The sequence below is a fragment of the Ixodes scapularis genome, unplaced genomic scaffold, assembly GCF_016920785.2.
Source record: "Ixodes scapularis isolate PalLabHiFi unplaced genomic scaffold, ASM1692078v2 PGA_scaffold3__209_contigs__length_174095766, whole genome shotgun sequence".
NCBI lineage: Eukaryota > Metazoa > Arthropoda > Arachnida > Ixodida > Ixodidae > Ixodes > Ixodes scapularis.
Window position 1 is genome coordinate 13990739 of NW_024609868.1, and position 25458 is coordinate 14016196.

The 25458-nt window shown below is 44.0% G+C and overlaps 1 protein-coding gene across 1 annotated transcript in view; it reads left to right on the top strand.

Moving 5' to 3' along the window:
- The window catches only part of LOC8038898 (NACHT domain- and WD repeat-containing protein 1), a 131710-nt gene that overhangs the window by 84220 nt on the left and 22032 nt on the right, over nt 1–25458 (top strand). The window contains exons 4-12 of the mRNA XM_040206260.3: nt 4997–5166; nt 5271–5354; nt 9107–9257; nt 10897–11068; nt 11208–11411; nt 12089–12559; nt 13480–13843; nt 21952–22127; nt 24993–25092. Coding sequence (XP_040062194.2) covers nt 4997–5166; nt 5271–5354; nt 9107–9257; nt 10897–11068; nt 11208–11411; nt 12089–12559; nt 13480–13843; nt 21952–22127; nt 24993–25092 — 1892 coding nt within the window. The remainder of the gene's footprint in view (nt 1–4996; nt 5167–5270; nt 5355–9106; nt 9258–10896; nt 11069–11207; nt 11412–12088; nt 12560–13479; nt 13844–21951; nt 22128–24992; nt 25093–25458) is intronic.

Sequence of the window (25458 nt, forward strand, 5' to 3'; positions counted from 1 at the left end):
CCCCTAAAAGACGAGGCCGTATGCTGAGATTTTTGCGTCACCAGCAAAAGCCAACGCTGGACATGGATTGGAAACAAGTGCTTCGTCAGCGCTTGGCTTCGAATCAAGTTCGAGTCGAACGTTGACACAATTGTCGTGTCCAATTGGTGACCAAAGTTGGCCTTTGCTGATGATGGCATCTCTATCAACACTACGGCTTTGCCGTCTAGGAGGTGTTGTAACCAGGCGCCTTCGGCCACCAGAGAGAGGGGAAGACTGACTTCACGTACAAGCCACGTATCAGAAGCACTGGTATATACTTAGTTCAGTTGCATGCGCTCTCGTTCATCCCTTACTTGTGGCGCAGGGCGAAGATGCTGGTCTTCGGATTTCATTCTCCGGGTTCGATTCCCTCTGAGCTTCTCGGTGAATCTCACTGGTTTAGATCTCGCGTTCCTTGTTATGATCATTTTAGGACTAATATTCAGTGCGCTTTGGAGGCTCGTGCACGGCCTGCTGCGGGCTATGCATCCTTTGTGTTGCTTTGGTATACGTGTAATGCGTTTTTGTCACATCCGAGAGTTATACTTGTCCATAAAATCCAGCCATTGAACACACTCCGAGTTAAAATATGTCGAACGAAAGGTTGTTAAAGGCCTACAACAACATTTTTTTTTTAAAAATCAACGCTCCCCCCAACAATGATCTCTCCAGCCAATGAAGGCTGAAAAGGTGGTTATAAGTACTTGGCGAGGGAGCGGGCCGTCGCGAAAATATTGCGCTGAAAAAATATTTCGGGCGGAAGCTTTCTACCTTGCCTAGGTTCTTTAAAAAAAAAAGCTTTCTTAGAAGTTTCGCACTCTTTTAAGAGCCAGCCAATTCTTGCGTACTTATTTACGCGTCCGAATTCCACTTCGGCACTTCTATTTCAAATGATACTACGGTTTTGAATATAGACTCTAGAATATTAGCCAACGTAAGGAGCGGTTAATTTAGGTTTCCTGTTGAGCCGCGGTTCACTAACCCCAACCTTTGCAGCAAGATCTCTTGTAGAATGACACCGCTCGAGTTAGAACGAGCTTGGATTGAGGGCCTAAATTCGTTGTCGTCCAAAGCTGGGGAAAACGGTGCTTTCGGTGAGCACGAGCTTCGTTTGCCCCTAAATCCGCCGGTGGCGCACGCAAGTCGGGTACCGAGGAGTGGGGATTTAGAAATCGGCGGTTGCGTTTCGCAGAAAACCAGGAGTTGGAAATGCACAAAAACGAAAATGTACCATAGGATTGGTTAGAGTGGGCATGTTTTGAAGCTCTAGACCGAATAAAGTTTACACAATAAAACACAAAACAAACTAACGATATAGGGTGACTCGTAAATGTGTAATAGCGTGCGTGAATGCGTTTGTATGTGTCTATTTGTGTGTGTGATAGAGAGAATATTCATATTAAAAATAGCGCAAAAGAGACGGGACAAAAAGACGAAGAAGCACACAGGACAAACGCTAACTGGCAACTAAACTTTATTGAAAGCTTCCAACTTTGCTATCGCCATGCACGTGCATAGTCTCATTCAACAGACAGGGCGTAGCGCCAAATCCGCACAATCATACCGCCCACCGCCTGTTCCAAAAAGTCAGCAAAACAGCTACATCACCCCGCCGCAATATCCGAACGAGAAAAGAATAGAAAAAACGCCGCGTTAATATTGTCAAGTTAGACAGTGTTAATGAAATGGTACTCTTTCTGCTGCATACACACCGATGCGACGCTTATGCAAACGTCTTTGTCACAATCACGTATTTTCGCTGCCTCCAGCAACTCTCGTTCCCTCCTTCCTTTGTTTCGTCCCTCCACCTTCGCACCGTCCAGCTTGGGGGAACAACCACAAGTTCTACAATGCTCCGGTAAGTGGGAACCGTAATTGTTGCCAAGAGAAGCCGCATGCTCTCGAAGTCGATCATTTAAGCAACGTCCCGTCTGCCCTATGTAAACACGGCCACACGTTAGAGGAATCCTGTAAACCACCTCAGTGGCACAAGGTACAAACTTTGTCACGTGTTTCTTGCTACACACAGGTTTCTTCACTTTCGGCCCGCTCACCATAGCGCACAATTTTGACAATCTGCACGGGGCAGTGAAGACAACGTCCACGTCATGCCCCGTGCAGATTGTCAAAATTGTGCGCTATGGTGAGCGGGCCGAAAGTGAAGAAACCTGTGTGTAGCAAGAAACACGTGACAAAGTTTGTACCTTGTGCCACTGAGGTGGTTTACAGGATTCCTCTAACGTGTGGCCGTGTTTACATAGGGCAGACGGGACGTTGCTTAAATGATCGACTTCGAGAGCATGCGGCTTCTCTTGGCAACAATTACGGTTCCCACTTACCGGGGCATTGTAGAACTTGTGGTTGTTCCCCCAAGCTGGACGGTGCGAAGGTGGAGGGACGAAACAAAAGAAGGAGGGAACGAGAGTTGCTGGAGGCAGCGAAAATACGTGATTGTGACAAAGACGTTTGCATAAGCGTCGCATCGGTGTGTATGCAGCAGAAAGAGTACCATTTCATTAACACTGTCTAACTTGACAATATTAACGCGGCGTTTTTTCTATTCTTTTCTCGTTCGGATTGTGCGGCGGGGTGATGTAGCTGTTTTGCTGACTTTTTGGAACAGGCGGTGGGCGGTATGATTGTGCGGATTTGGCGCTACGCCCTGTTTGTTGGATGAGACTAAGCACGTGCATGGCGATAGCAAAGTTGGAAGCTTTCAATAAAGTTTAGTTGCCAGTTAGCGTTTGTCCTGTGTGCTTCTTCGTCTTTTTGTCCAGTCTCTTTTGCGCTATTTTTAATATGAATGTCCACTACCAACTTGCAAAGCAGACCAAGCTTTTACTATATGATAGAGAGAAAGAGAGAGAGAGAGAGAGAGAGAGTGCGTGTGTTCGGCTGCATAGCACAACTCACCAGTTCATCTGCGGCCTCAGCATCACTTTCTTAAGATACATCCTGAAACTGACATTTTTAGGAATTTCTGGCATGGCCGGTCATGCTGTTCCAAAGTCTGAGTTAAGATTGATTCTTAACTCAAACTTAACAAATTAAGATTGATTCTCTTTCAAGTGGCTTGCTTGCTTGCTTGCTTGCTTGCTTGATTGCTTGCTTGCTTGATTGATTGATTGATTGATTGATTGATTGATTAAATAATTGATTGATTGATCGATCGATTGATTGATTGATTGATTGATTGATTCATAGCTATATTTCTTGAGATTGACATTGGCGGGGTAAACATGTCTTACAGCAATGGCGGTTATGGGCTTTGCCCACCACTGGAAATGACTTTCGTTGTTGATGTTGTAGTGGTAGGTGTTGAAGTTGTAGTAAATGTAGTAGTTTTAGTAGTTCTAGTAGTTGTAGTAGTTAGCGTTTTTGGCCATGTAGGTGTCCGTCGTCGATGTTGCCAAATCCTCAAAACAAATCTCCCGCCGCCCGGGACAATCGAACTGGGGTCCCCTGCGTGCAAAGCGGAAGCAGAGCTCCATACTTGGGGCTTTTGTAGTACCCGATGTCCTCTGCACGCGCTCTGGAAAAACAAAATTGCCGATAACAAAATGTTGTCGTAGCACTGTGAATGCGAAAAGCTCGTGCCGGGAAACGCGCTTTCACGCTCCGGAACAAATACAGAAACAAAGGCTTTTAAAACAAAGTGATAAGAAGTTTTTTTTTTTTTTTTTTTTTTCGAACGGGTATGTTCACGCGTGGCGTGAACGCGACGCCAATGCCCAACGACTTTACCGTGACGCTACTAGTAAACTGTAGTGACGCGTCGCAGCTGTCGCTGTGACTGCACTGTGGATTGACACCTGACTGCTTAATTTTTCAAAGTGTGTACGGAAAACCAGAAAGGCAATCCCATGTCAAGGCAGGAACGCAAAATGCATTCCTGCAAGGATGCATGCGTAAATAATTTTGATGAAAAGTTTTAGCGAGGAAAATCGGGAGATCGACAGTATCAGTATATACAGCGCCAAAAAACGACAGGACAAAGAGGAGAGTAAACAGGACGAGGCGCACTCGCAACTAAAGTTTATTTAGGAAAAAACACATAATATATAGGCCTTATATACAGTATTCTTCAAAAAATTTCAGAAAATAGATAAAAACGTGAACATGATAAGCTAGGTCTGGAGTTTGTTCAGCTGTCGTTGCCTACACACGTTGTTTCACGAAAGGTGGACAAATTCGATATTTCAAAAACTACGTGTCGCATCAAAAGAAGGATTCTGTCGTTTTAGTCCTGGGCCAGGGCCCATTTAGGAAAATTATTAAAGTCCGGGACAATTTGATTGTTAATTATTTTCGTGCAATTAATTTTTTAATATTGTGTTTAAGGGCATGGTTTCAATTAGAAAATTGCTCAACATCATCGAAAAACACTAAATCAACAAATTGCAAAACGATAAAAGCCACGCGAAGCATTTTACGGCTTTCTGAAGAACCACACAAATTCGACGGGTTTTTAGGTTTCGGTTTGCAATCGGAGAGCATCTCGGCCCCGACGGCACAGCGCCCCGTGGAGAAATAGTGCAACCAACCTCTGCTCCGCTGTCCTCGCGCCATGCAGGAGAGGCTGGTAGCACTGCTTTTCCACGGGACGCGGTTCCGTCGGGACCGAGATGAGCTGCGGTTGCAAACCGAAACCTAAAAACCCGTCGAATTTGTGTGGCTTTTCAGAAAGCCGTAAAATGGTGTGCGTGGCTTTTATCGTTTTGCAATTTGTTGACTTAGTGTTTTTCGATGATGCTGAGCAATTATCTAATTGAAACCATGCCCTTAAACACAATATTAAAAAGTTAATTACACGATAATAATTAACAATCTAATTATCCCGGACTTTGATAATTTTCCTAAATGGGCCCCTGGCCCAGGATCAAGCCTTTTTTTGATGCGACGTGTAGTTTTTGCAATATCGAATTTGTCCACTTTTCATGAAACACCCTGTATAGTTGAAGGGACGTTCGTCCAGGACCAGTGAACCCGACGGATGCATCCTGGTTGCGGGAGACCCAGTGGCGGAGTCCCGCAGGATCCTCGAGGAGCAGGAGCAGGTCTCCAAGGTGCTACGCTACGGAGCCAGGGTGGCCCTGGACGAGGGACTCATCGACGTCGACACCGAAAGGCAGTTCCGCATGTCCAGTAAGTGTACCCCGCATCTACCTGGGACAGCACGCGCTGGTGCACCCGAAGAAGGCGCCATTGCCGACAGCTCCGAAAAATGACTGGGCCACGTTGCATTGCAGATGTCCATACCATCTTGGACCGAGCACTCAGGCTGTCGAAAGCCGCGCCGCATAGGATCATCTGTGTCGTCAGGCAATTCGATGGTGAGCTTGTTGTGGTGTTGACTGTGTTGTCTGTTGGTTTTCGGGTGAAGAAGGCACATCAGTAAAAACTGATGGAGGTTCGTTACCCGTTTTGTGGCACAATTTTGTTCACTCTTGTATGTCAAGTGTAGTGATACGAAGGCGTAGGCGTTTTATTTGTATAGAATTCACGCTCACGAAGAACTTGAAAAAATCTGTGTGTCGACTTGCTCTGCAGACCATTCGGAAAGTCATGCGACAATTGAGAAAGCATGCGGATCACCGTAATTGTTTTCATCAAATAATTAATACTGTTTCATCCTTAAAAGGGCAAAGTTGAAGTCGGTTATTTTTAGTGTTGGTGAGGACTTCTGCATTTCCACTCGAACCTCGCGCAAGAAACTGCTCGAATATGGGAAAGCTAGTAATCAGCAGTTTTCAATTCGCTACAATAAGTTGTACATCAACAGAAAATGCTTCATCTATTGTCCCTCATCAGACAGTGTCTGTGAATTATACGCCAACAAGGAATCACCTGCTCACGCAAGTCAAAATTCGAGTAATGTCGTAGACAATGAAGTACCATTATCGTAACTATCACGTAACAGCGTAATTCCCGTTAGTAAAATTTCTTTTCTTTTTTTCAAATATCCGCAGTGTCGTTAACAAACGAGAGGAACTGTCAGCATTAATCGACACGTGTAGCGCCGATGTAATAATACTAACTGAAACGTGGTTGTCTGTCAAAATTGATAACAAAAGAGGTTTTTGAGTGTGAGAAGACTTTTAATATTTATCGGCCTGATCGCGTCAATAGATTGGGAGGAGGTGTATTAATAGCCGTCGCAGAAAATCTGCACTCTTATCATATCTCTCATGCATCATGCTTGGAAATGGTATGCGTGTGTGTACGCATTAATCACCGTGATATGATATTTTGTGCCTGTTATCGGCCACCAAACGCTTCCTTGACTTTCTGTGCACAACTTCATGACGTTTTAAACAGCATTGTTGTCAGAGTTCCGCACTCGCCAGTTTTTTTATTAGGTAATTTAACTTTCCAAAAATATTATGGTCTGGTATGTGCCCTGTTCCGTCTGACATTTCCGGTGAAACATCTGAGTTCATAAATTTGTGCACAGATTTTAATTTCTCTCAGTTAATAACTCAAACCTACCAGGGTCACCGCGTCAAGCTCGAACATATTGGATCTCGTCCTCACAACTACTCCTGACCTCGTTCATTCTCTAAATTTTTTACCAGGCCTGAGTGACCACTGCTTTGTTCACTTCACACTTGACGGCAATTCTCGTTGCCTTAAGAGTATGCCTAGACGTATACGCGATTACAGCAAAGCTAACTACCCTGCCATCAATGATGAATTGGCACAATTTCTGGACGAATATATGCAGAATTTTTCTAATCGCACTATAGAATCCAATTGGTCTATTTTTAAAGTCAAAGTCAATTATCTTGTAAACAAATACGTACCGCTACAAATTATCCCATACAAAAACCTGTCCCCTTGGTTTACTGTTTCTTTAAAGCACCTGCGAAATAAAAAGAAACGACTGTTCCGCAAAGCAGTTCAATAAACCTGACTTGTGGTGTGCGTATCAGAATGTTGCAACCCTCTTTAAGAATGAAGTGGAAAAAGCCAAAAACATATTTTTCAATGATACCCTACCATCCTTATTGACAAATGATACTAAGAAATTTTGGAATATAATTGGTGGACAAAAAGAGAGTCTGATATCGCTAGTCGACGATAATGGTGTCTCAGTCCCTAGGTCGGAATGTTCATCTTTACTAAATTATGTGTTTTCAGTCTTTTTTGTCACTGTCTTTTGTTTCTTGCCCTGAATATGATCTTGCAGCCTTTCCACTTATGGATCCTGTTATAATTGATTGCATTGGTGGGCTTAGCATAATAAAAAATTTGAAAGTTTCTTCTTCATCTGGAATTGACGGAATTAATTCTTAATTTCTGAAGAATACTGAAATGTTCTCTTCTGTAATACTATCTAAACTTTTCTCGCAGTCCCTAGATCTTTGTTTGTTGCCCAGCGATTGGAAGGTGGGTAAGGTGGTACCTTTGTTTAAATCAGGTGATGCTCACTCTCCTCTTAATTACAAGCCTATATCTTTAACTAGTGTCCCATGTAAAATGTTGGAGCATATCATCTAATCTAACCTAGTTAACTTTCTTGAATCCAACTCATTTTTCACATATCGTCAGCATGGTTTTCGTAAATCATACTTATGTGAAACGCAACTGGTTTGTTTCACGAACGATGTTTTCTCTACGCTAGACAATAATCTTTCAGTCGACTGCATATTTCTTCATTTTTCGAAAGCCTTTGATTTAGTCCCTCACCAACTCCTCTGCTTAAAATGAAAAAAAACCAAAAAACTAAACATTGACTCTAACATTCTTGCATGGATCGAAAATTTCCTCTCTAACAGAACACAGTTTGTATCTGCAAACGACTCAGACTCTCTTCCCTGCCCTGTTAATTCGGGTGTGCCGCAAGGTTCCGTCCTCGGCCCCCTTCTTTTCCTCATATACATAAATTACCTCGTTAACAATGTCCAGTCATCCATAAGGTTGTTTGCAGATGATTGTGTCATTTATCGTGTAATCTATTCTGATACTGATACGTCTTTTCTTCAGACTGACCTTAGTTCCATTACTAACTGGTGTGCCGTCTGGAAAATGGGCCTTAATGCCAGTAAATGTAAAGTAATGAGAATTTCACGGAAAGCTGCCTGTACTAACTTTCCTCAATACAACATTGGTTCTGCTCTTGAACAGGTGACATCATACAAGTACCTAGGTGTCCATATAACATCTGACCTCTCCTGGCAAACTCACATTAATTTTATTGCTAACAACGCTAATCGCATGCTAGTTTACTTACGCCGCAACTTCTCAAGGGCTCCTTCATCATTAAAACTACTACTGTACAAGACCCTCGTTAGATCTAAGCTTGAGTATGCGAGTTCGGTGTGGGACCCAGGCCATGAATTTCTAATTAATCAAATTGAATCCGTACAAAATCGTGGCGCACGTTTTATTCTGTCTAATTTCTCACGTTTTTCCAGTGTATCATCCATGAAACTAACTTTACATTTTCCGAATCTTTCATTGCGTAGAAAATTATCTTGTTTGTCCTTATTTCACGAACTTTATCATCACAACCAGCATCTAAGTAAAGAGCTTTTTTCTGAACCATCGTATGTATCCCATCGAAATGATCATCACCATAAAGTCAACGTTCCTTTCAGTCGCACGGAGCTCTTTTTTGATTCTTTTATCCCAAGAACTACTAATGACTGGAACCACCTGCCCACCTCCATCGCCACAATCACAGACGCTCCTGCATTCAAGTCTGCCATTGAAAACTATTATGTTAACTAATATGTGTTGAATTCTATTTTTTGTACTTTTGTTTTTCCCCCACTCCCTTCTGCAATGCCGTGTGGCTTTGAAGGTATTGAAATAAATAAATAAATAGATTCATAATCAGTGTCAAGCCGGACTCTATTATCGAGTCAAAGTGAGTGCCATGTGAAACAATAAACGTAGCTTCTTTTTTTATCTGTTTAGATGAACGGGCAAGGGCGCTCCTTCAGTGCCAACCCCAGAAGTAACGTGTACTTCGTGCGTCTGTACGCAATAAACGAGAGCGATCTCACAATAACTTCGATAGATTTTCGAACTGCGTTAGCACCAACTGGTTACCATGGATGTTTCCGTTTATTTCCACAAGGCATCAACATGAGCGATGCGTCGGTGTCGTCGTACGTCGACGTGTCTGCTCAAGACGGAGGTTGCACGGACGAAGAGACGTCGCTAAGCGCAGATGACTTGGTCGCTGACATCATCCTCAACGTCAACAAAAAAAATGTTCACTATTACTGGTAAGATACTCGGGATATTAACTGGCTGTATCGTCTTCTTTCTTTCTACATTTATTTTATTTGTCAGCAATCTCTCTCTCTTTTTTTTTTAATTCGTCGTATTCTTCTGCCGAGCCCCCAATAACCAACTAGAGCAGCTACTCAAGAGAACTTTATCGAGAGGCAGAAGAATAAAGTCAAAATAAAATATGGAGAATTCAAGAAACAGACGGGCACCAATCCTTCCACCAGTCTTTTTTTTTTTTTTTTGCCTATTTGTATTGAAGTTGCAATGCACCAATAGTTTAAGATCATTCCCCTTCGATAACTTAAGCTAACCTCTTCGTTTTCTTTTTTTTTTTCCTTTCTCCTAATATTTAATATTTTCCTGTCTTTCCTTGCATTTAAAAAATAATAGCAAGTAGAAAAAAAAAGAGAGTAACATAGGCTGCATCGATTCAAAAATTAACTTCATAAGTCTACATCATGGTAGCGGCTATGCTTCACTAAAAGACGCAACAAAGCCGTAGCAGAGGTTCATCAGTGGTCATTCAGAAGTTACCCGGAAACATTATTTCCCGTTCCTAGCTACGTTTCTGCTAACTTCATGTTTGGTGAGGAAAGCAGTCAGATACCACGCAAATAAGCTCTTGTTAAGCTAAACAAATATACCCTGAACAGATTCCATTTACGGCAATATGCGCCTATATAGAAAAACACCAAGAACATTTTGTGATAAGATGTGACGTTAATTAAAAACAAAAATGTGACCTGGTTAAAGACAAAATTCGCGGAAAGAGGGTTGTAAATGTAAGTTTGCTTTCTTGTAATACGTGCAAAAAGAGATTTTACTTTTTTTATTTAGGTATTGTGACTTTTATTTTTCGATCATTGGTTTGCTAAAAAAAAGTATTTGCTCCTTTGTATTTTTTATGGGGAACAGACGAAATGTCTCATTTACTTTGAGTCAAGCGATTAGTACCCAAAAAACGGCCTCAAGAACAAAAAAAAAAAAAAGCAGCTAAGAACTTTACAGTCTCATTAAGGTTAATCGCTAACGAGGTTCATTGTTCGGTCGCAAGATTCAAGTGCTTCTCATTTGTTCGCATTTTTTTAATCTATTTCCTCCGCCCCCAGCTTGAAGTTTAGAGGACGAAAAAGAAGAAAAAAGAAAGCAAGCTGCATACGTGCTTGACAAGAAAAGGGAATCTCCGCCTTCACCTTCGCGTTCGTGACCTAAAGTCACGGACAATTTAACAAAAGCTCGGAGCGCGGCGAATCCCGAGAGTTCATTTTATATCTCCGCAACCAATGAAATTGCCGGATTAGCCGATAAAAACACAAAAGAGCGAATCGAGAAGAGTGAACCTAATGCGGAGCACAAGCTTGTCTGCTTCTTGAGCAGGGCTTGCGATGACGTCAAAATGACGAGCTCTGATTGGCTCCGATTGGAAGGATAGTGGGTAGACCTCAAGGCAGCTAGCATTGAGGTGTATACCCATTATAACTCCGTGAGAGCCAATCAGATCTCGTCGTTCTGACGTCAGTGATATCCCTGTGCAAGGAGCAGACGAACTTAAGCTCCGTATAGGTGACGTCTTGTGTTTCGTAGGCTGTCAGTGACCCTCTTTCGTGGTGCCCTCGCTCCTCTCCGTGGCAGCGTTCCGTGGCAGGCGAGCGGCCTGGACCCGGAGTTCCCGGAGCACGGCGGCTACCTGGAGAAACTTGCCGAGTGCCTGCTGTCCAGCGTGAAACAGATGGTGGACGACGCCTCCCAACTCGACACGCCCGACTGGGATGAGCTCCCGCCCACCTTCAGGAAGGTGGTCCAGGTAGAGAGGAGGCTCCAGTCTCGTTTCATCCCCTCACTCATTAATCAACTACGCGAAAGTCGACGACGTCGCATTCTCTATGACCGCGTCGCGCGGTACTCACCTATTTCTTAGACTGGTGTGATGTTTCTTCGTTCAGGAAGTGGTCCGCGAGTCCCAGACGCACCTCTGCAACAGCAGACAGCTTCTGGGCGCACTGGGAGTGTCCCAGTCCCTGGACAGCGACTACGGGCCCCTGCTTCAGATCCAGCGCCTCATGTTGGCGGACGAGGAGCGGGCACGACACACGCCCATCATCGTTTGCGGCCGGGAAGGCTGCGGAAAGTCCACGCTTCTATCGCAGGTAGAGTGACGGTCGACGGCGCACGTCTAAAACAAGCTTATTGTTGCAGACGTGCTCTTCTCGGGGGCTTGAAACTTTGATTTTATGGGTAACTGGTTGAAAAGATAGGTCGGAAGTATAAAAAGAAAAAAAAACATAACTTGCAAACAAAAATTGCAAAATAAAGAAAACGGCAGTATAGGTAAGAAGAAACTAAATATGATTCATTTTTGTCTCGAAATGTCCAAGAACGTGTGCCGACAAGATTGTATGTTCCTAATAATATTACATAATTAAAAACACAAAGAATATTGGTGCACAGTCACTGAATAAGTTCGGCATCGGTTTTATTCATTTTTTTTTTTTTTTTTTTTTTGTAACGAGGCTGAGTACTATATCTTTTGTTTTCGGTTATAGTTTATCGGTAAGGAAAAATATATATAGATATATTTTGATATCTCGGAGGTGTTTAGTTTAGACACATAACTTTAAGTGTTTTAGCAAAATACAGAAGTAGTATTGCCTTCTTGCGAAACGTCGCCTACCATTCTGTACCAGAAAAAAATTTATTTCAGGCTCCTTACTCAACAATCTGACAAATACTGTATTCTACGTAACTCATCAAGTTGGTTGATTAAAAACAAAGTACTGCAGGGGTAAGAGTGTGTTCATTGTTTTTTTCTTCCTCCGCTGCCCAGGTGCTCATGTACTGCCCCGAGTGGCTGGGGAACGACGTGGTGCGCATCATACGTGGCGTGGGCCAGAGCCCCTTTTGCGCGTACACGGCCGAGATCCTGCGCAACCTGTGCCTCCACATCAGCATGGTGTTCGGCTTCGAGATCAGCCCGAAGCACCACAGCTTCGAGCTGAGCAAGCTGAGCATCTGGTTTCAAGACCTGCTCAAGCTGGTGGAGACCACGACGAGCGACCTGGTCATCGTCCTGGACGACTTGCACCAACTCAAGTGTCCGCCCAACAACCAGGCGGCCATCTTGGGTTGGCTACCGTGGAACCTACCGCTCAACGTGCACATCGTCTGCTCCGTGGCCGAGGAAGCCGAGGGTGTGCTTGGCCTGCTCAGGAGCCGGATATCAACGAGCGACAGCTACGTTCACATTCCGTCCTTGCAAGGCTCCGCGGCGGCGAGCATGCTTCAATCAAACCTCAAGGTATGACCTACTTTTAACTGATCTATGAGAGCCCGCCTTTGTCATTTGGTGACGACCACCACCGTGGTGACGACACACTGCCGGCCGGGTTGTCAGAAGGACCCTCGCGCTGCGCTGGAGTTGTTGCGTAAGGTTTTTCTTAGACTTAGTCGAGCGCACGTTGATATTCCCCTAAAAGACATGGTATCCCTATGTTTACTGTTTTACGGGAGCTGCCTTTTATTTTCCGGCAAGTTCGTCTATATGACTGCCCGCACGTTTAAAATGACTGTGGCAGTATCTAAAGTATGCACACGTGAAAACAAACTTTGACTGAATTTTTCTCTCAAAGGAAGCTTTGGTAACCCAGCGAAGGCTCGAGTTCTAGCTCACAGTCACAACTTTTCTGCAACGAAAATGTTTGAGCTGTTCAACTCTCTGGTTTATTGGCAAGTGGATAAGTTGAATCTGCCGTCCTAAACATATTTAAAGTAGCAAAATAGAAGACGAGTTCGGTAAATTGCATCCTTACCTTTAGTGTTGTACTTGGTGATAGTGTTTTTCGCAATCATGCAAGCAAACACTCGATGATGATAATGGTGATGATGGAAATGTTGTTTATTAAAATAATAAAAAATACAGTCCATTTTTTTACTGAAGTCATCCGAACCGAGGGGGGAAGGGAAGGGGGAGGGGGAGGGGTGACTATTTGTGCTGAGTGAGATTGGCCTTTCGCACGTAAGATAAGAGAGATATGGAATCTGTGTTTTAAATTTAACATTGCTGCTAAAACGTGAAGTGAAAAGCGAAATGTATCACGTTTGCCATATCTAATGGTGCATTTGGCTGGTTCATTAGCTTGTTCAAGTAGACCATCAGTCTTGTTCGTTTAAGCTAAAGAAATCGCTTTTATAAGGCCTGTTTTTCTCCGTTCATTCAAGGACCACAAGAGGACCCTGACAAAAAACCAGTGGGGTGTTGTGCGGGACCGCCTTGCCGGACAATCCGTGTGTCCTCTCTACGTGACCCTGCTCTCCCAGCAAGCCAAGCGCTGGTCGTCCTACGAGGCCCTAGACGGTGACATGCACGTGCCCGGAGACATCGGCACCTTCGTGAACCGGACCCTCGAGAAGAGTGAGAAGCGGTTCGGCTTCAGCCACGTCAAGAAGATCGCGTCGTACCTGACGTGCACGAGCTACGGCCTGCGTGAGCCGGAGATCGTCGAGTTGTTGTCGTGCTCCGAGTGCGAAGCATCTCAGAGGGAGTTCTTGCCCGTCAACTGGCTGTCCTTCAAGAGAGAGCTGGGTGAGTTGAGCAGTGTTCGCAGGTCTCTGCAATCTGACGCCCGTTTCTGGGTTGAGCGGCATCGGCCTAACCGCGCGCATTGCATTATGGGAATAATGCAACCAGGCATGACCGCGCGTTGCACCATGGGAAAATTTTCCTTCTAAATTTAGCGGGGGAATTTTCGCTAATTTTCCCGCTAAATGTTGCGCTAAATTTAGCGGGGAAATTTTTCTGCTATATTTAGTGTGAAAATATCACTGCTATATTAAGCAAAAATTGACGCCACGTGACCTCAGCACCAATTTGGTCTACCTTTTAAAATTGGCGGAAACTTTTCGCTAAATTTTTCCGCTAAACTTAGCTGGAAAAGTTAATCCTACATTTAGTGGTAAAATTTTTGCTAAGTTTCTCGCTATATTTAGCGGGAATAATTTCCCGCTAAATATAGCGGGGAAATTTTTCCTAACTTTGTCGGGAAATTTAGCGAAAATTTCCCGATAAGTGAAAGAGAAGCAGAAGAGGAGGAGGGGAGGAGGAGCATACCTTCCCCTCTGTACCCTTCTCTTCTCCTCCTCAAGAGATGCGCTCTAATTCGGCATTACAGATGATTGTAAACGTCTCTGATGTTTTTCCAGACTAATGCTCTAAATTGAGCCGGGTCAGAATATCTGAACATTTACTCTTAGTAAGCCCTGTTTACCCTTCGCGATATTTTACAACCGATAGGGAGAGGAGGGGGGGGGGCAATGTTATACACCATATGCTTACATCTCGTATGCTACGCGGCCTTTAAGCGCCCTTTCCTACCTCCGTTGCCCACACTTCGGTAACAACACATGGGCCACTGGCCATCCTGGGGGATGAACAATTTCCTGGGTTAAGTAGAGTGAACAACGTGGACAGATGTAGACGCTATTTATTTATATAGTTATTATAAATATATTTCAATTTAGTTTTTCTTTTCTTGTCATTGTGGATTTGTGTGGTCTGACTGTGGAGTCCACAAAAGTCAACCCTACACTGATTGTTGTGTGTTAGCTTTTGATTCTTTATAAATTATTTCAATTCTGCGTGCTATATGCAGCACGACACTTTTCAACAAGCCACGTGCCCGGGAGGTGGTAATAACTTCCTCGTATATTAGCCGCGTAACAAATGTACGACGAATACGTCCTCAAAGGGCAAGAATGAAAATGCCTGGGAGGTTGGGCGTCTCTCTAAACGCCCAAACCGCAGCACTCGCTCTCGTTGCCTTTTTTTTTTTTTCGAGCTGTGGCCGCGTTTGCATTCTCCAACGTCACGAGACACCTAAATATATTATCGAAGCTAGAAAGCTTTCGGCGGTGAAGAGACAACATAAAGAAATTGAGAGCCCTTCCACCCCATAAATAGGGAAGTCCAGCGAAGCTGGCGCTCTGAAGAGCTCGCAGCATTGCGCAATGTCACGGGGGGGGGGGGGGGGGGGGGGACGTTTTATTATAGCGCGGCTACGCCAATCACAGCGCAGGCTCTAGTGGTGGCTGCCGGAGAGCGTGCAATAATGCCCACTATCAGGGCGGAGAGAGACGCCGTGAGTGGAGAGGAGTATGCACGACTCTGAAAAGAGGCGGTGGCGGTGGAGAGGAATATAATGTGGGGCATACATTGTTGCGTTGGAAAATTGTTGGTCTACACTTTGTCTGTCGCCAGAGACGATCCGCCGAAACCTAGTCATAGACAGCTTCGCTGTAAAACTGACTGCCCTTCCCGTCATGTTAGTGCCTATCGATGAGGAAGAAAAAAATGCCACGCTTTAAAAATATTTTTTTTTGTGGCAGTACATGCAATTATTAAGGAATGAACCACACGTTTATGCAGTGCGCAAAATAAACTGCCCTCCTTTCATTTTATTTTCGCTTGTAACAAGTTATCGGTTCAATTTCGGGGAACGTTTATGGACTTCATTTGCAATCAGACAAATTGTCGTTTGATGGGGGTAATGAGAACCGAAAACTTCCCCGATCCACTGTGTACTCCATCGACCGGCGGCCTAATTGAAACTCTAACCGCTGAGACGAAACTCGGTGAGAGAGGTCTCGGAGCGCCCCAGCTTCTAATCACTGGCTCAGACCCTAGCGACCTCTCATCATGGAGGCTCGCTCATTCTCCCACTTTATCCACATCGGTGTTACCCGTCCTCGCCTTAAGTACAGCGCGAAAACAATTACCCTATAACAAGCGTACCGTACGAGTTTAGTGTTCTCGAGCAAATTCTTTCTCTCACAGAGGCGTACTTTCTACTGGGCTGATCTGCCTTGTAGCTGCTGAGGAATGAGACTTTGGCTCGGGATTGTTACAGTTGGCTGTTTAGTCTTCTTCCTTGTGGCGTCTTAATGCTGTATTTTGCCGCCTTCGATGCCAGTCGAGGACCTGTTGAGCGATGCGCTGAGATGACTTCGATATGATAAAAAACCAAGTTATACGATTGGCGTTTATGTTCAAGAAACTTCAGGATAAGAAGCGTGAAAGCACCGAGGAAGTCGCTTTACCTCGCCGTGGCGCCTTTCGCTTCGATTTTTCAGTTTCTTTTAAGTTGTGATTTTTGTGTTCAAATTGAAAAACATTTGGATCGTGGGTGCTTCTTATTAGCTAGCTTAAAAAAGAAACCGGGATGTTTAACGTGTCATTAATATACGGTTAGTTGGCTAGTTAACTAAGAAATGAAAATTGACTTTTTATCTGCTGATTCTATGGGGCATGCTGCAGTTGCATTGTTGACGGACGACGTTTATGATTAGAAGCTGCGCCCGTTTTAGCAGTCTACGAAATGCCCAATAAAAACAACAGATATCATGGTTTAGTAAAACGATTTCGAAACTGGACGGAGAAAGAGCGTCAAAATTACCCTCCATAATTATGCGCAAAAGACTGTCGTATCGGGTGCTTCATCGCTATCGCGGCAGCGCGACATCGGCGCATGTCCGCCGTGTATTACGAGTATGCGCATCATTGTGGTCGGCACTTTTTCTGTGTCCCGTACCGAGAAGAGGCAACATAAAAGCGAAAACCAACATTGCTAGAACCACTCAGTTGGGAAACTGCCATAGAGACTGCTTTGAACAAGTGGCACCGATCCGTACTCGAGAACCGAGCTAATGGCGATGACAACGCCGCCATTTCTCCCGCAGTGGCCATTTGGAGAACTGCACGTGACTTCTATTTGGGCTTTAATCTGCCATTTTGGCGCCGAAACAGATACTGTGGAAGGGGCTTCAGGGGTGCCACCCCCGTCTCCCAAGCGGACGCGCTGCGTATTACTACCGAGGTTAAGATGCGCCTAGGTCGGGACGCGCTACCTAAAATCATTTCTGAGGCATGGTTGTATAAAAACAATATTAATTCTACTGCAAAACCTTCCAAATTAAAGATTTTAGAAAACAACACGCGCCCTTCATTTTGCACAAAACTCCGATAAAGGTTTCTACAAAAAGAATTTTTTTCCGTTGGGTTTTACGCAAAAACATGTTTTCTAAAAGTTCAGGGTCACCACAGTAAAGACAAATGACAAGGATTGGCGCTGTTGTCGTATTTAGCTCGGTCTCAGTGGACGCCAGCCGACCACGTTTCATCGGTGAGTTTCCCAACTGGGAGTTCTAGTAACCTTGGCGAAAAATTATCGATGAGTAGCTCGAAGCTGGTTGGCATTTCGAAAAGAGTTTATATAGGTTTAGCCTGTAATCGTGACTGCCGTCAATACTTCAATTGCAACATGACCCCTTGAACCAATATAACGATGTAAATATGCACGTTTGGATCATTTGTCAACTTACGAGTCCAGACTTCCCATAGCGAATACTGAGCCTAATTGAAACTCAACCCATTAAAAAGTGCTTTAATTAACTACAAATACTGTGTACAACCTAAACAATATTGGCCTTACAATTAACCTTCAAGACGGTTAATATTTTGTTCACATGACAGGTAATTAAAGATTATGAAAACTAACTCACTGCGCGCGTTTTGTACGTAACTTCGAGTCCAGATGACAGTGGACGCGTTAAGTCGGCGCTCCTTTACTCCTACTCCGACGCTCCGAGCTTCATACTCCCATCGCAGCAACTAAACGGAGCATGGTGTACAGGAGCAGGGTACACCGAAACTATTGATGAGCCGCATGAGCCACTTCCGACCGCACGGTTGTGGCGAACCCGGCATCTCCTGAATACAGGTGGCAGAAAGTGAAATTATTTCGAGGATAAATTAGGCCCGCGTGGAGCGGGAAGTGTAAAGTAAAAGAGGCGGCGACGATATGAAGTTTCTACGAACGTCTTAATATTCCTGAAAGGTTTGAAGACTCACTTCGGAGCCAATATGTGGAAAGTTACCTTGGCCGATCTATTTATTGACCATGCCTATGCATTCTGTTCAAATTTAAATTAAAGATAACATTCTTGAAGCCGCTTGCCAACGCAGGAAACCCTCAAACTTGTCAGATATTTCGCCGTTCCGTCTTGCAGCGCGATACGGAACCCGTCAATGTGCCACGTATACCGGCACACCACCGTTCAATAGATAGCACGTTAATTCGCTTTCAGGCGAGATGCATGAACAAACATTTTACACAACGCTAACTAGCTACATGATGTTTGGGCTTTCCAATTAAAATATCTTTATTTGCTGGGATACCCTAATGAAAAAAGTCATTTGTATGAGAAATTTCTTGTGTTTAATAAACACATATGAATCATACAAGGTATATAAGAACATATAATTACCATATAAGAACTATATAAGATATATGAGAACCATATAAGAAACATATAAAAAAGCTTCTCACAAGTCTCCTATATGGCGCTTGTATTTTTTTTATTTATTTATTGATACTGCCGGCCGCTAATACGCAGCCAAGGCAGGAGATATACACAATAAAATGCACTTGAAAATAAAATACATAGGTGTGGTGGCGTTACAACTCGTAGAGGAATTAAGGGCCAACAGATGCCCTTGATAGGATTCTTCCCATGCAAAGAATGACTACACAAAAGGATCTTTTACAACTACACGTCACAAAAACACACGTAAACATAGAAACACAGTACAAACCTATAAAAAAAAAAAGAAATATCTAAAGCATGAGTAGTAGAAAAGCACGATCACAGACAACCAAACCAAATCATACGCATGTAATATCAAACAACATCCGATTCCTTTAACTTGGCTGTGAACGACAATACGCAATCTGTGGAGGCGATTTCTTGTGGGAGCAAGTTCCATTCATGAATCGTACGTGGAAAACAGGAATATTTGAAGCAGTCAGTTCTACACCTTATTTCAGTGAAAGATTTGCAGTGCTTGTTCCTTGTTGGCCTACTAGTATTGAAATGAAGGTAATTACCAAGTTGAAATTGTTGTTTAATAGGTTGAAAATGAACTTCAGTCGGCTAATTTTTCTACGTTTTCGTAAAGAAGAGACACCGCTCTGGACATAAAGTTCTGAGATTGATGTGTTTCTACCGTTCTCATACATCTTATACAACTCTTATAGAGTTCTTATATGGTTCTTATATGTTGTTATATAGTTTGTATGATTCATATGTGTTTATTGGACATGCAAATTTCTCATACAAATGAGAATTTTCAATAGGGTACGCATTCTAAAATGGGCAGCGGTTAGACTGTCTTCTCATCTCAGAAAACATTTTTGTTGCTGTTCTATCGACTAGCTATCGTTCGATAAATGAATTCGTTTTCATTCTAGATGCACGAACAAGCCTTTTCCGGAACGCCAATTGCTCTCTTGGCTTTCAAATCCAAACGCTACCTGCAGAATTCAGCAGTATTCAACTTCAAAAGGGCAGCGGTCCGATTTCACTCTTCGACTCGACAACGTTTCAATCGGCGCAGCCATATCTTGTTTGTGAACCTGACGTCACGGAGCGCGAAGAGGGTTCACTCGCGCTCCGAGAGGAACTCGGTGCACGAAGAGCGCTCTCGAGTGTCAATTTCCGGAGGCGCTCCTGTCTGTTTAGTGAACGCAGCGCCAAAGTCTCACGCTCCGGAGCAGGGACTGAACGCGCCCAGTATTACCTCGAACACTATTCGTATTATAGTTCATAACTGTGCTTTCGGTATAACTTCCCAATTGTGCACTTGACGTGTTCACTGTTAGATTGAATATAGCCTTTCGGCATCAGAGACTATAGCCTTCTCCGTCCCATACGGGCTATCAAATCCTCGTCGGAGCCCTAATTTTCCTCGTCTGAACGTAGCGCAACCATTAGGCCAGGGAAATCACGGTGTTAAGGCCGCATTACCGAGCTCGCTTTTCCAGTATGCGCAACTCCACGTCCTTTCTAATAACCACTATTTTACATGATGGGGAAAACAGCTCAGAAAGCACGAACTACGAAGAGGAACAAACACGACAGGACAGCATTGTCCTGTCGTGCTTGTTCCTCTTCGTAGTAGTCCGTAATTTCTGAGCTGTTTTCCCCATCATGTATAACGTCAACCAACTGGCCCAGTTCGCCACCTTATTTCCCACACTTTTGTTTTGAAGTTTTCCCGCCAGACTGCGTAAAATAATTCCACTGGAGGCAATGTACCACCAACTCTCCGCTTCCCGTATCGGTTGCCAAATGGCGTCATTTTATTCAAACTGGAGATTAATCTGTGAGCGTAGTTGCCGCTTCAAATTTCCACTGACAAAACCTCACGACTGCAGTCTTGTTTTGCTGCTCACAAGTTAGTGCACACGGTCCGTGAACGGCGCCACCCTGAACGCGAGTTCTGTCTAAAACGGAACCTCTACGCTTACGCATTTGATGCGGTCTGTGTGCAAACTCTTTATCGCGCGACTCACACCTTGTTGAGACCGAACGAACGCACAACGGGCTTCAAGGTTTACGACTTTCACCCGAAACCGGATTCCGGGAAGCGTGGAGTTCCAAGGCTCAATTACCTCTCTCTTGTGTGAAACGTTTCAAAGGGTGTTACACAAGATTCAACTTGGCAGTCGCTGCCCACGCGGTATTTCAGTAACGTATTACGTAACTTAATGAAGGTTTAACCTTTGCGTGTAGCAACCGAATGTTCTTGCGTCACGCTCCCCAAATCCTACTTTAAGCGTTTGATTGTTCCGGAGGGGTACAATGTGGACAGCGGAGCGTGAGATCAAGACACCCTCCGAGCACGGAGGCGCGTTCCAGACACTCATTTATTGACTTCGTCCGAACTATGGTCTATATATAATAAATTATTTTATACCATTAGGTCCTAACTACGTTCATTCATAACTAAAACGCTTTCGGGACCTTGGTTCACGTAACACACCTTATAAAAACCTCAATATTGAGCAAAACAGAAAAAAAAAGGAGACCACATGCCGAGTCTGAAACACAGCTACGGTTTATTTGCCAGCCACACAGGAAATAGCGTTCCCTCCTCGCCATTTGTTCAGAGCCTTATACCTCCAGCCAGAGCAGAGCCCAACTATCAATCCCCAATTATCCCTCCACTCCACTCATAGATGTGATGATGCTGCGTCACCCTTTTTCCTGTCTGGAGGTTTGCGAACGTTGTCTCGGCGGGATTTTGACTGAAAGAGAGAAGGGGTTGGGTGTGGGTTGTGAGCGGCCTTGGCAGTCGGCAGACGTCAGCTTTGCGGCTGGGTTTTGGGAGCGCAGGATTATCACGTCTTTGTGTCAGGTGGCGAGATGTGTGGGGATCGATCGTTGGGCTCCCTTCTGTCTGGAAGGCAGGTGGCGAGGAGGGAGGAAAGCTATTTAAGGTGTGACTGGCAAATAAAACTTAGCTGTGTTTGAGACTGTGCGTACGGTGTCCCCCTCCCCCCCCCCCTTCTTTTTTTTTTCCCTTGAGTCTCGAAGATTTTAAAGGTGAGTTGTCACCAGCCCTTCTGTTAATTAACATTCGATCATAACCCCCCCCCCCCTTTTTTTTCCGGTGCGTTATTCCGCAGCTTTGTAAAAGGCTCTGTTTTCACGACCATTTGAAGAATGGCGCTTTTGAACTCTCTCGTTCGTGTTTCCCACGAAGCTGCTCGAAACGCTTGAAATACGCTGTTTTTACAGCTTCTGGCCCAATCTCATTTCTTTCTTTTCTTTCCCCGTCGCCGTCTCGAACCCCAGGAGTGCTGTTGAGGGAGTCGTACGTGGACTGCCGGTCGTACTTGCAGTGGAGCCATCGCTGCATCGGTGCTTGCGTCCGCAAACGGTACCTGGCCGAACCCGAGGATGCGGTCGCTTGTCACACAGACCTGGCGAACGCGTTTCATCTGGGCTTTTTGATGCAGAAGGACGAAAAGGTAGGCTTGAGGCTGTTGGTATCAACTGCAGACCGCTTCTGCTTTGTCGACTTGGTGTGCGTCGGGGTGTGCGTCTCACAGCCTTTCAGTTCTCCAGTGTTTGAGACTCATTCCGAAACAATGCCCCGTTTTTATGTCTCATCAATTGTTGTTATCCTGGGCCGAAAAAAAACTGTAATGATGTTAAACAAAATGATTTGCCGATAAATAGCGTTGATTTGTGTCAAGCGCCCTCCGAATTTAAAAGGCCTTCAGCCTAATACGTTCATAAGACAAATTAGAAGTAGGAATTCTTTCTTATGAAATGGTTTTACAAAATGTATTGAAACGTTATTGGGGAAGTACCGCACAACTGTTAGCCACAAATGCAGTCAGTCCTCAATCACAAATTAGAAAGAAAAAAAAAAGTTTTTATATTTATTTATTTATTTACAATACCCTCAAGGCCGTGAGGCGTTAGAGAGGGGAGTAATGAAACTGTTCTCGCTTCGGTAGGAACTAATAAACCTTCACTAAGAATTGCCGTTTAAGATAGGAATCGTAAAGCAAACTTAATAATAACTTAATGGGGAGATTTATTTGTATACATTCGTTGTTTTTCCGCTTTTCCCCCTTTCGACACAATTTCGTTCTTCCTCGCGTTGCTGCCAGTCGGAAGCCATCGCCACACTTCTAACAATATTTATCACCTATTGATTTCGCATTATCTGTAATTATAGAGTCCCCAAACTCGAGAATCTTTTTCACGCTTTAACGCGCTCTCACTTCAATCCTGCAAAAGTAGGGTGGAGCCAACTACATTTGCGGCGTTGTCAGCGCCTTCGAGCAAAACACAAACAAAAACGGGTGTTCGTTTATTTTATTTCGCAATCATAAATTATTTGCGTATTAACTCCACTGGCCAGCGCGAGTTTCGAGCTCGGATGGGGTCTGAAACTCCGCGGACAGACTTTCATCGATCAAAGAATCTCACGATGTTCCCTAATTAATTTCTCTAATTACTCCCGAGCGCTTCTAAGATATCCGTCAAGAACAAACCGTGCGCTTAAAATAGATTGTTTTCCTAGCTTTGGGATCGAACGCCATTTTCAGTGCGACGCTCAAGCGGCGTGATGACCGCTCTATTATCGTACTTGAACGCCAGAACAAATACCGAGAGCGGATGGAAAATTCAACGTGCAAGTTTACCGATTTCGGATTGTTCGTTTACACTTCGTGGCTTCCGACCAACTAATGGCGACAGACCTGCAAACATACATTCAGAAAATAAAACGGTCTGTCTTGACCTTTCCCTTCTCTTTTGCGTTCATTGCTTTATGTTTTTATTTTAAATTTAAAACGTAATAAACAATATTTGTATGTTCGCTTTATATTTTTAGGCTTCGTTTATATCGTTGCCGCGTTGCGAAAGAGCACACAAGGCAAAGACAAATGTTAAAAACACTATAAGTGCGTAGAAGGAAACGTTGTAACGACAACATCGTGCTTGTAAAAAAAACGTAGAAAGCCGAGCGCACTGGATTTAGCGCAATACAGCAAGTTGGTGTTGTGAAACCCTTCTAATAGTGTATTCCTTGTTCTAAGGAAGTAACAAAAATAGCGTGGATCAGCGGAATAGCCAGGTTGAGCGGCGAATTTAGAAGTCTGACCCCCCCCCCCCCCCCTTAAATATGCTTTGACTAGCTCTCTTTTGCGCACACTATCAAAACATAGACATGACCATCTTGCGTGTCCTGGTTCGCACAGAAACAGGACTCGGTTTATAACATTTGTCCTTCAGAATGTCACTCCTTTCCCCGCAACTTCCAAAGAACGGCTCGTCTTCGATGATGAATTTGTCGCAAGCTCTGAGTCGCCCAGTTTTCCAGGGAGTGGAAAACAGTCTTTTGCTCGTGTCTTTTAACAAAGGTATATTTGAAGAAAAAAAAAAGTAAAACCCTACCAGAAAAGTAAAACACACCCGACCAAAATTTCTGGCCACGGCACAGACGTCGGTGTCTAATCCCTTCATGAATAGTCAGAAAGTTAAAAAGAGATATATACCTTTCTTCTTGTCTTTGCTTTTTAATAAAAAGTCGCGTATATCTTCTAAAACTACATTATTGATCTATAGCTTTGCAAGCGAAGGTTTAAGTATACCAAACTTGCCCAGTCATTTTTGTAGCGTAGCTTGATACAAAAAGCCACGGTTAAGAAAAAGCGCTTTGATTTCTGGAGCGTTTAGCTGCGATCGCGAGCGTACATAGTTTGGGACCAACACCTCAAGACAAATCTCTGCAAAAAAAGCCTTCGCTCTCGATACGCTTTCGAAATCAAAGCGAAATGCGTAGTATGTTGTAACACGTGGAATATATTCACATAATTACCAGCTCAGTTCCACAGCTGTCTCTTTATCTTCTACCATTCTTGGCCCTATCAGGAAGGTAATGTTCTCTCATTGCTGAAATTACGATGATCTATATTTAAGGGTATGCGCGATAAATTTCACGCTTAAGATCATTTACTTTTTTCGTAAAGAACATATTTCTAGGAGAGGTATCGCGAGGTATTCTGACGTCCTCGTTAATATTTTATTTTCAGTCGCTTCGTTTTTACTTTCACTTTTTTGTCACATAAAAATAACAATTAGTTATTTATTTAGTGCCATCGAACGTCCCTCGGCTGTCACTGGACACAACGTCTAAAACTCTCAGAAAAACGATAGCAAAGCACGAAGTGTGATGTTTGTTTCACAGATCAGCCCCAAACCTCGCCTGGTAAAGGACTAAAGGGCCAGAGCGGAACCATTACTATCCCTTAAGCTATCCGGCGTGTGCGCACCGGCGACAAGAAGCTCGTGATGACCGCACTGTGTCTTTCTTAAAGGGTCCCGCCTTCGACGATTCTAACAAATCTAAGCGGAAAGAAGATTGGTCAGATCTTTTACGAGAAGTGGACGAGCTCTGGAATCACTTGTTTCAAAGTGGTACGTCACTCTTTCCTTCTTGTTTTCTGCGCATTAATTGTTGTGTGCTCTCGGTGTCATGTGCGGAAATGTAGGAAACGGCCAATAAGCACCTGGTCGCGTCGTTTAACGCCTTGCTACGTTACCCGCCTTCAGTAGTATTCTAAGCTATGAAGGCGGAACCGTAGTAGACCGTTTTGTCTTCTACCCTTGTATCAGCCAAATGCGCAGACTACACAAAACTGGCTTCCGTACATAGACGCGGATTGTCTTTAAATACTAGGAGTGGCAAAATTCTTCATTTTTTATGATTTTTTTTTCGTACTGTCAGCCCTTTTTTCGGGCAGTTACAGGAGTGCAGAAGTGAAAAAATACATATGAACAAAC